Raw genomic sequence first — 11,130 nt, forward strand, 5'->3', positions numbered from 1 at the left:
GAACCCTCTGTTGTGATCCTGGTCAGAGCAGTCAGTGGTGGTAGCCGGGCACCATCTAGCTGTACTGGACTCAGTCCGGTGGAGGCCTTGGTAGCTGTAGTCCATTAGTCCTTCGGACTAATCTTTTCCTTGTATCCTGTTCTCTTCATTCTCCCTTGCTCCCGAAGGGATAAGACCAGTGGATTATCTTAGATGGCCGCTCATAGGCTTTTAACACCCCAGACACTACTCACCAAGGTAGAATGTAGGACATTGTCTTTATAAACTGTTATGCCAGTTGAGCTGGATGTTCCCCGAGACCATGGTCCCCACAGCCCTCCTCCCAGCAATTCAGTCCCTCATGAGGTCCTTTTAATGGGAGAAGCCCATGTGTCTCCATCTGTATCCTTGAGCCCCAGCCCGTTCTGGCCCCTAAGGGGGGTGTGCTGGTGGGAACCAGGAGGTTCCACAATTCTTGAAACTTAAGCCTTTTCTCCTCCTCCCCCCATCCTGCCAGTTAATGATCTTTAATGTTGGCGCCACCGTTCTCTACATCACGGCCTTCATCACCTGCTCTGCTGTAGTTGAGCTGACGGCCCTGAAGGGCACCCGGCCGTATAACCAGCGTGCAGCTGCCTCCGTGAGTATGATCCCCTGGGGCTCCCTTCGCAGTCTGATGGGCCAAGCACCAGTCTCTGCCCCTGAACTCACAGTGGGTCTTGGAGGGGAGCTGGGCTGACTTTCAGGTTTCTGTAATTCACAGTAAAACCTTGAGGAACCAGAATGCTTGGGAAATGGTTTGTGAATCATTGTGCCACACTGATTTAGGATCAAATGTCCTGTTGAAGAATCTGCTAAAAACTAGGGACCCTCTCCTCTTGAAAAGTGCACATGTAAAAATCTGGGTTAAATCATTTTAGGAGATGCAGGGCTCTCTCACAAGCCCAAACTTGGGCTCCATGTCCACTGGTCAGAAAAGTAACAACAATCTCTAACACACCTGTCACAGTTTACTCCACAAGGCCATGCATGCACATTGTCTCACAGGATGATCCTGACTCTCCTGTGAGGAAGAGAGAACAGGGCCTTACAAGTCCCTTTTGACAGACAAGGAAACTGAGGCTCAGAGAGGCTAAATAACATGCTAGAGTCATTGTAAGTCCATAGTAGGATAGGATCTAGACCAGGCCTTGGGTTTCCTAATCCTTCCTAGTGAGGAGGGAGGTTCTGAAATCAGTAACTCAGTCACAGGCAAAGAAACATGGAGCTTTTGAATGTGGCTCTCGGTGTTAGCGTAGTAGCACGAACTGATTCCAGAAAATTCCTAGGGTGGCCTTTGAATGTTGCCTTTTTAAAAGTAAATCCCTGATAGGTGTCTAAAGTAGCTCCTACCCCTCAGTCACTCTTATCACATTACCTGGTTTGATATCCCTTATTGCCCTTATTGTAATTTAATATACTTTTGCATGGTTATTAACTATTTCCCCACTAGAAGGTAATGTTTGCATCCCCAGAGCGTGGGACCCATTAGCCCCTCAACAGAGAGTTGTTCAGTGAGTGTATGGGTGTAAGTGTGAGTCGGTGTGGCCGCCACAACTTGTTCTGGTTGAGGGGGCTGTTATTCGAGGTTTTACTCTACGTGTCTACCTGAGGGCATCTGGTTGGGACTTATCACCGTCACCCTCTCGCTCCCAGTGGGACCCTGTGACTGACTGTCTCGGTACCCTTCTCTCCCCTCTCTTCCAGTTCTTTGCGTGTTTAGTGATGATTGCCTACGGAGTGAGCGCCTTCTTCAGCTTCCAGGCCTGGCGAGGAGTAGGCAGCAATGCAGCCACCAGTCAGATGGCTGGTGGCTACACCTAACCCACCTGTGCCCATGGCCCACCGTGGGGCTGAAGGCTGCAGCTGGGTCACAGTGCAGGGTCACCCCCACAAGCACGAGGTGCGAGCCCTGGAGGGAGCCCGCCGGGCAGGGACTGTACTTGCTCACCAGACGAACTCTCACAACACTCCTAAGGAACAGGATCCTTCTGGTTTGGCCCAGTTGGCAAATATGTGGGCTGGAAACAGGCCAACGGCAGAGACGTCCTCCTCAGCCCCCTTATTCAGTGGAAGATGACGGGGACACGGGGTTCTCAGTCTCTGCTTTGTCTTTAGAGGATGTCAGCGTCCAAAGCTAGCTAGGGTCCACCCTTCTCACCAGCACTAAATGCACTAACAGAGGCTCCTCAGATCTGCAGCCCCTGACCCACCATAGTATAAGACTAACAAGCAACACTTATTTATCTTAGTCTTTGTTCCAGGGGAGCTGGGCAGTTCGTGAAACCTTTTCTGATTTCTTAAAACACAATTTGCCTCCCCCTGCCCCCAAGTCAACATGGCGCTTGGAGGAGGAGGATTATGATTTCTGACTGTGGTCTTTCCTTCCCTGCATTTCAAACATACATTATTTTAAAATAATCCATTTTATGCAATGGCTCCATGATGAAAACCCTATCCAGATTTTCTTCCCTTTCCCAAGCCGTTGGTTTTTAATACTCCCTTTGGGCAACTCTTAACATCAGCACCAGCTGCTCCCTGACACTGTTGATTAGGCACATGGGACATGAAATGAAGGAGGGAGGAATCAAGACCTCGCCTGGTGAGTTGTCATGTGGTTGGTGGTGACTTTGCTGTTGTTGGGTTTTCTTTTTTTACAAAAATAAAGATGGAAAAACTTATTTGAAAAAGATGTTGGGGGAATTGTAGTTACAGATGGCTGTAAACTCCAGGAAGCTGCAGGTTAAGGCTATACAAAGGTCCCAAAATGCCTATTAAGGGAAATTCAAGTTCTGGAGTCATTTAGCACCACCAGTCAATTCTGTGACCTGAGGTAGGTGACAGGATACTTCCTGGCTGCTCGGCCTGGCAGAGTCCCAGTGTATGCTATTTGTCATGGTATAAGTTTAAGTTCAGAGATGATCTAATCAAAGTGGCTGGCCCATGCAAGATGCTCAGAAAGATAGATGTTCTGATGTGCCAGACGCAGAGGTAGATGCTCAGGTAGAGAAAGCAGCAAGGAAAGCAGGCAAGTCCTACTGAGCTTATTTTTTAATACTGCAGACCAGCATTCTCCTTCAGGAAGACAAAGGCATTCCTAGGCACTTCTTTTAAAAAACAAAACAAAAACTGAGAACAGTTCAAATGAAACTGTATTTGAGCAGCTGGGGATGAGCTATTCCACTACTAATGGATGGGGAGCTAAATAGGGTACTCCCTTGTCCCAGTGTGTCTGGGACAAGCCCAGTTTGTGCCTGCTGTTCTGGTGTAAATAGCATAGCATCCTTTTTTTTCACTCTCAAGTGTCTCAGCTTGAGCGGTAAACTGGATAGTCATTCTACAAGAAGAGTCTAACTTCAAAGAATACCAATCTATTTTCTCTCAAGGCTTAAGGGGAAACAAAATTCTAGGCAAGTTGGGGAGCTTGGCCCTCTTACCAGGTTTCTAACTTCCTAAAACAGCCCATTTCAGTAGACGTTATTAACATTTAACATGCTTAGTTAAACAACTACCTGTTGGTTCAGCGGTGGCTCCCCAGTCCTTAGACTGCATTTGGGTAAATACGGCTTCCCAGAGGTCAGAGGGGTCCTAAGCAATGAGAGAAGGCACCCGTCTCCTGAGGCTGGGGCAGGAATGTTGGGTTTTCTCACCCCAGGCCAGGCCTGAGCCCCATCAAAGGTGGCACTGACATCACAGTCCTAAGTGTGTTTGGATGGACAGCAGAGTTCGTTCTGCCTTTCTTTTCCTAAAACAAATCAGAAAGCCTGTCTTCTAATATTAAGCTACAACAGGCTTGCTTGCTTTCTTCTCTGAGTGGAAAAGGGTGAAAAGAACAGTTTGCCTTTCTTCTTGCTGCTCTTTTTTCATTTTCTCTATGGGCTTGTCTTCTTGCATTTTCTCAACCAGGCAGGCTGTGACTGACAGGTCTCCATCAAGTGCTTCTAGCATACCTGACCTGTGACAGACAGGCCCATTTACAGTAGAGCAAGAAGGGACAGCAAGCCCAGGACAGGTGGCATTTTAAAACACTGGCTCTGAAAGTGCCTTTGCCCCAAAAGGACCCAGGCAGTAATCTCATGGTGGCTACATTCAAGAAAGGTGACTGCTTTAGAATGATGGTTCTTGTAAAACAAACACCTTGAATGTTACTCCTGTTACAAAAGTGTTTCTTAAGTGACATATCAGTAGAGAAAAGCGATATAACCTGTAGCTCATCCTTTAAAACCAGAACAGCCAAGTGAGAAGTCAGTACAGATTATTTTTATTTTTAAAAAAGGTACACATTGGGTATTAAACTACTATGTTTCTTCTTTCTAGAGATGTGATGTACATGTTTTCTGGTCAGTAATGTTACAGCAAGTATTTGATTAAACTAGAGCCAGACATGACCATTAAAGCCATTTGCTACCTCCTATTTGTGCTGAGCTAGGCCAGGAACACTATCTTGGTAGGAGAGATTTTGACAAGAAGGATCTGCAGGGTCATGGTTTTTCCCAGTCGACCCCGCCCCAACAGACAACCTAACAAACAGAAAGGACTTTACTCCAACCTGCACAAGCACACGTAACATGCTATACGAATAGGATACATTTAGTTTACTTCCAGCACAGCACACATTCACCGGTGCCCGGGAAAACAGGAACACTAATGTAGAAAGCATTTTTGCCTTCATAGCACTAACTAAAAAGCACATAGCATATAATACTTTGATCTTCAAGTGGGTAATCATGGACTTGCCAAGATTAGATCCACTAGTTGAGCCTGAGTATTCATCTATAAAAATATTTCTTCAAAAATAACACTTAAAAGAGGCTTAGAAATAGTGGGACTACATCAGGACCAGCAGAAGAGACAGTGATAAAAGGACTACAGACACAAGACTGGGAGGTAATTTCCACATGCAGCTTTTGGTAAAGGACGGCTCTCAGTTGAATCCCATGCCAAGACTAGCTGTGTCAATAGCAGCTTCAGAAATCTCAAGACAGACAGCTGCTTTGAATAACACCATACATAAAGCTCCCAAACAGTCAAAAACCCATACAGCTGGGCCACTGAGGCTGAATGACTGATGAAAACTGACCCAAGTGAGAGAGCTGTGTGTGCAAAGATTCCTGCAAAGCTGGCTGGGACAAACTGGGTTTACGATGGTGGCTTACTCTATATTGTTGACACACCAACACGTATGCTGTGGAAAGGGGCCCCCAGGTGGGATGCTGGACATGGGCTTGCTCCAGATGAGTCTGACTCAGAATACCTGAGAGGTGTCTACTCTGGAAGAAGCACTAGGGTTACTGAATCCAAGAAGGTGTTTCAGGAGAAAGGTCCCGGGTGGGTCAGGTCATGCTCTTTTTGACCCATCAATACTTAACATTAATGAAGAGTGGCAGAAGAGAGTAACAGAGTCAGTCATTCCAAGATGTATTCTCCCGTCATCATTAGCCTCTCCCAGTCTGTCGGGCTGGTGATGTCCACAGAGATCCCATAGCCCGAAGGTGGGACCTAGTGCCGCAGGTTGTTCTGGGAAGCTGGCATGGAAGAAGATTTGCACAACGAGGTCACCACTAAACCACTGCTTAAGTCTAGTCCCCGGCCTTCTTTTTCCTACGTGAGAAAAGAAACAACTTTAAGGGGCAAGAAGTGGCGAAGAGTCCTTTCTAGCTCAGAACCCTACCTCTGGTACAGGGAAGCAGGAGCTCAGAGCAGGAGTATGGATGGCCAGGGGGTATATAGAAGGGGAGAGGTAATTCTGCATTTCTGGTCACCCCTCCACTGAGAAACATTACTTTTTCCTATAAAAAGCCTGTATGATAAGAACAGCGAGGAAGAACTAGACCTGCGCTTGTGGTTTTGCCCTTTTGATTATTTACAGACCCTGAGATGGTGCCTGGGGCCTGTTTCACAAAAACATGAGAATGTGATTTGGTCCTGGGCAGAGAAGGGAAGTAGCTCACTCTTCTGATACCTTGCTAGCTGCTAGGCCAGTCTTACGGGGCAGCAATGGGAAAAGCATAGGAAGTAGTTTGTGTTTGGTAGTTTAATCAGAACTTTCTGAGTAGTTCAATGTGGCTAACTGAACAGGCAGAAGTGACTTACTGCTCTGTAGTCCAGAAACATTTCTTTAAAAGCCAGAAAATCCGTAAATGTGAGCAGCATGTCGAATATGTCACCAGCCACTTCATCTTTATGGTGCCTGCAAAAGGAAAGGATGGCTGTTTCATGAATGATGAAATGGACACTCAAGATTTCAGTTAAAGGTTGAGGGCTCAAGTACTCTAGGCCCTGACCATTCAGACACTGGAAAAAAGGGGTGGAGGTGGTGTATTTTTTTTTAGACTGGAGAAAGGGGGAGGAAAAAACCCATAAGAAGATACAACATCGTAAGTGCAACTCACTGTAATGCTGTTGTGAAGGCCGCCATGTTAAATCCAGGGATCCGCTCCATCAGTTGTTCTTCGATGTACTTTTCTACCAAAGAAATCTACAACAGTGGGAAGCACCTTGGTCAGCCCACACTTTAGGAAAACAACACTTTTTCAGAACGCCTGTCTTCCAGCTCTTACGAACATTTCTGGAGAGCCTAGTCTAGGTGTTAGGCTCCATGCTGAGTGCTGGGGGTACCAAAGACCAAAACACAGCTGTCCTTGAGGAGCACTCAGCCTACTGGGGGAGAGAGGGCTTAGCAGATAATTATACTGTTAACAGCATGGATGCTGTCATACAGGTAGACAGTCAGCAGTGGGGCTCCCAACCCCCATGGCAGGAAGGAATGATGAAATAAGTGGGGGAAACCCTGGTGGTGCAGTGGTTAAGAGTTCAGCTGCTAACCAAAAGGTCTGCAGTTCAAATCCACCAGGCGCTCCTTGGAAACCCTGTAGGGCAGTTCTACTCTGTCCTATAGGGTCACTATCAGTTGGAATTGACTACAGCAACAGGTTTGGTTTTGGTTTTATTTTCTTTTCTTCTTGGGTAGATGAAATCTGTGCAAAAAGAACATACAAAAAAGCATACACTTGGAGGCAGTCACAGGTTCCTTCTAAGCAGGTTTCACATCAACTGAAGCTTGGCTCAAGGAAACCTTCATTGATTATACATACCAAGCTTCTAGGTTAAGAAAATAAAGTCTTGGAGATTTAAGCGTATTCTTAGGCAGATGAGGTAATTAATTCCAGGAGGTTGCCAGAGGTGCCAGCGTACAGTGGAAAGACCCAAGGGTAAAGAGTTGAGGTACCTGGGTCTTGGTTTTGCAACCAACTAGGTAGGGACCTAAGAGTCGGAATCTACTAGATAGCAACAGAGGTTTGGTTTTTGGTAGGTAGGGACCTTGGTCTCAGTATTCCCTTGCTTAATAGTCATGCTTACCTGACTGGATTATGAAGTAGAAAAAAATAGTGTGTGGAAGGAAAAAGTTCAGAAGTATACAAATACAAGGTGTGTTGAACGCACACAACTGAAGGCAGGATTATGGTAAGGCAAATGTCTTTTAAATAAGATCATCAAACATTTGCCTGAAAGGCCTTTGGAAAACAGCCATAAGAGTTGTGTGGAGGAATAATGAACAGGAGATAAGAACTAAACCCAATTCTAATTAGAATGCCTGGCAATGTGCTGTGGCAGATTTTAAAGACAAGAGCAAATTTTAACATCTTTTGAGTCTAAATTTAAACTTTAAAGAAATCCTAATCTGGTAAGAGAAATAGAAATTTGCTTACATATTCATTAAAAATAGGTGTGTAGGTGAGTTTATTCTCTTCCGTGTCTTCAAACTCCTGGTAGTACTTGTCCATGAAATTTCTCTGTAGTACCTGGAACTCGTCATCTGAACCACAATAGGGAAGATTTATTCTTTTTAATGGAGACTAAACACCATTCTGCCACATAAGTAGGCAGTACAGTACTGCTTCCTCAATGGCTAGTCACTAAGAGAGGGAAAACTGACGGTGTTTAAGGGGGCAGCAGTTAACTGGGACATAGATGTTGAAACAGATTAATCCATTTCATTTATTGGCTTGGGGACTCCCTCATATTATTACTTCTGTAATGGAATGAATCGATTTCTCTCACCTGAGCTACATACTCCAAAATATAATTCCCAGAAGCAGTGGTGCAAACATTATTGTCATTAAAAAGTACGTGCTCTGACAGAGGCCAGAATGCTTGGGTCCAAATTCTCCCTTAGCCAAGTCGTGTGACCTTAGGCAAGTTAATTTCTCTAAGCCCCAGTTTCATCACCTGGAAAATGAGGACGGTGACGGTACCTATGTTAAAGGACTGCTAGGTGGATTTTAGATGAGAATTTATGTAGAGATTAGTTCACAGTGAGCACCTAATAAACGTTACAGACTTTTATCAACTGAAAAAGAATATCATTTCTAAAAATAAAAGGAAATCTTCACAAACGACCCAGACTTTGAGGTAAATAACCTGGGCTTACAGAAGACTCATCTTCCCTCAGCATACAGGCTCTCCATAAAGAGCAACAGAAGTGAATGGATTTCTTCTCAGTATTTTTCAGAAATCCACACATCCACATGGGATAAGAGTTCAACGGGGAAACATCTGCATTTAGTAGTGAAGGGCGTGAACCTCTACAGGACCCAAAGGGACGAAAACGATTTTCAGACTAAACTAGACTGTACTGTACAGCCAATAACACCAAATAAGTGTTCTTTTCCTAATTCTCTGAAAAGTCAATAGAATTTTCTCAAGTTTAAGTTTCTCCCCCCCAACATATTTGTCTTAAACTTCTGGTGCCTGTTACTGCTTGTCTGTTATGTAGCAAGTCTTAGGGATGCTAAAATAAATTCACAAATAGAAGCTCAAAACCCAGAACCTGCTGGAGTCTGACACGTTGTTTTCTTCATGGACATGTGGCTTATAGTTATGGTTTTATGCTGTTCTTATAGGGCATGAAAATGGTAAAACTCAAAACTATCTAAAAAGTGAAATTGCTCATATATGAAATAACCTAGGTCAATATTTCCTGAAACTTTGCCAAGAGCCCCATAACTTCTAGGTGCCCCATTACCTGAATAATTCCCTTCCAGGCCATGAAATTATGTTATTATTTATTTTCAGGAATACTAAGCTGTTTGCCTTGAAGGCAAATCAAGTAAAAGAAAGTGAGGCTTACTAATATCACACTGCACTACATTAATAATTATATGCAGCTTGATGTTTTCTCTCTCTCAAAATCAACTCTCCAAATTGATTTCAATGTTCTTAAAAGTGTCTAAGAACAAACTAGAGAGAGCACAGGTCAGGTTGTGGTGAGGAAGCTTACCCATGATAATGTCCTCTAAATATCCAACCACAGCATCGAATTCTGCATCAGAGGCGGAAGAGCTGAAAATGAATATGCCTGGATTAGGTGCTGTTTCAAATCATTCATTCAATTAAAAAAAATTTTTTTTGGACTTTTTAAAAGATACACAAAAGAAAAAAAAAAAATAAAACGAACTTCCCATCACCCAGCTTCAACAATTAAGAATGATTATTATCTAATCTAGCAGTTCCAAACAGAAAAGCTGCTTTACACATCCTTGACATAAAGGTGAATTAAGGTTCTGCTTTCAGAAAACCTGATTATGACACAATGAACTACAAAAGGGGCAAACGAAGCAAAGGCTCGTATCGGACAAAAAAGCCTTGAGCTATATTTGGCACTTATTTGCTGCAGGATCTACTCACTGCATCTTCGCTATCACCCCACACTTAATCTGCTTGTGAGCATGAACCCGGCGTGGGCGAGACACTGGCCAGGATCAGGAGTTGCTGGGGCGGCGGGCAGGAAGGTGGAGGATCCTCTGATCCAGGCCTTGGCAGCTCACACCCGCCAGGGCGTTGCTGACGACGAAGGGTCGGAGGCTGGGGGATTGTGATGAGGGGCTTGATAACCGGTGACATCGCCCCGCTCTCCGGTGCAGCGGGCCTGAGCCCCGTGGCCAGGTGGTCGCAGCAGTTACAGAATCAAGGCTGGGATCTGGGGCAGTGTCCGCCAACCCCCATTTTAAAGAGCCGAGGCCGAGGCGTCACTCACATGGATAGCGCGAAGCTCTCTTCCTCTAAGGCGTCCATCGCCGCGCCACATCCACCGCCACGGGCGAGCCGGCCCGTCGGCCTCCTATCGGGCCCGCGGCCCGGGCCCAGCCTTCGCTCCGCTCGGCACTGCTCCAACCGGCATCGAGGGCACGTCGGCTAGCCAGGAGGAGGCCTCGCAGCCGGGGCCTCAGGCTCCTCAGACTGTGGCCACGCGCCGGCCAGGCCGCTCTGCTCGCGCCGCCGCCACCGCGGGATCCCGGCGTCCGTTACTGAACGCTGGGCGCCGCGCCCCGCCTCCCGTCACCATGGCCACCGCACCCGCTTCCGCCCGCCTCATTTCCAGCCCGGAGCGCCCGCCTCGTGGATTCCTGACAGCCAATCACAGCGCGCGTTACCCGACGCCAGGGGCGGGACAAAAACTGGGAGCGGAATGGGAGAGGAAGGAAGGGAAAGGGAGACAAAGTCGCAAAGGGAATCTGCGCTCCGTTCAGCACAGAATGTACGGAAATGTTCACGTGCTGTGTAACAAATCTCACGTCACCTTCATTTTATGGATGAAGGAATTGAAACCAAGGGCCTCAATTTTCTCATTTGCAATTTATGGATAAGTTGCACTTTGTAGGGTGTTTGTGAAGACTAAAGCACGTTTTAAAGGCACTGTAAACTACAGGGTTGCTATGAGTCGGAATCGACTCGACGGCAATGGGTTACGGGTAAACCGCAAATCGCTGGAGAGCCAATTCCGTATCTTTTGAACCAGATACTGCGGACGTCTGATTTACAAAACAGTTACTCCCTCTTGTGGAAGGAAAGCCTAGCCGCAAGCATTGGAAGTCGTAATTTACATCATAGTTTTTATGTCATAAAGATTATTTGTCCGTAACTGCTTTCTTGGCTAATTGTGCAAGATAAGTTGACAGAGCCACTCGGAGCAACTCAACCAGAAATCAGAACACTTTGCTCCAAGAAAGGTCCCCTCCAAAACGGTGCTAAATTTTACAAAAGAATTCCCTAGGGGTGACTTGCCTGATTGGACCACCAAGCATTGTCTTTTTGGTTGCATACTTTTTGGCC

The 11,130-nt window shown here is 45.9% G+C and overlaps 2 protein-coding genes across 3 annotated transcripts in view; one reads left to right on the forward strand and one right to left on the reverse strand.

Annotated features, from left to right (window-relative positions):
- Positions 1–1,920, forward strand: part of PLLP (plasmolipin) — a 21,862-nt gene extending 19,942 nt beyond the window's left edge. Inside the window, exons 4-5 of the mRNA XM_012554165.2 lie at positions 497–619; positions 1,726–1,920. Of these exons, the coding sequence (XP_012409619.1) occupies positions 497–619; positions 1,726–1,842 (240 nt within the window). The 3' untranslated portion in view covers positions 1,843–1,920. The remainder of the gene's footprint in view (positions 1–496; positions 620–1,725) is intronic.
- Positions 1,921–3,835: 1,915 nt separating this feature from the next.
- Positions 3,836–10,322, reverse strand: ARL2BP (ADP ribosylation factor like GTPase 2 binding protein). Of its 2 annotated transcripts, none has more exons than XM_023726872.1 (6): positions 10,055–10,322; positions 9,299–9,360; positions 7,728–7,834; positions 6,411–6,496; positions 6,112–6,208; positions 3,836–5,543 (listed from the first exon to the last, which is right to left on the reverse strand). In XM_023726872.1, exons 1-6 carry the CDS (start codon positions 10,090–10,092, stop codon positions 5,454–5,456), a joined length of 480 nt encoding a protein of 159 aa, XP_023582640.1. In that variant the 5' UTR covers positions 10,093–10,322; the 3' UTR covers positions 3,836–5,453. The 2 variants fall into 2 exon arrangements, with proteins under 2 accessions (XP_023582640.1, XP_004371611.1); XM_004371554.2 differs by having other exon boundaries at positions 3,836–5,619.
- Positions 10,323–11,130: the final 808 nt, after the last annotated feature.

This window comes from Trichechus manatus, unplaced genomic scaffold (genome assembly GCF_000243295.1).
Source record: "Trichechus manatus latirostris isolate Lorelei unplaced genomic scaffold, TriManLat1.0 scaffold00014, whole genome shotgun sequence".
Classification (NCBI taxonomy): domain Eukaryota; kingdom Metazoa; phylum Chordata; class Mammalia; order Sirenia; family Trichechidae; genus Trichechus; species Trichechus manatus.

Excerpts from the sequence above, each read along its gene's own strand:
- ARL2BP (XM_004371554.2), bottom strand. The coding sequence starts at position 10,092 with ATGGACGCCTTAGAGGAAGAGAGCTTCGCGCTATCCAT. Across the intron at positions 6,209-6,410 it reads GCCTTCACAACAGCATTACA|GCACCATAAAGATGAAGTGG; the intron begins GTGAGTTGCACT and ends TTCCTTTTGCAG. Across the intron at positions 5,620-6,111 it reads TGTTTCTGGACTACAGAGCA|GAAAAAGAAGGCCGGGGACT; the intron begins GTAAGTCACTTC and ends TTTCTCACGTAG.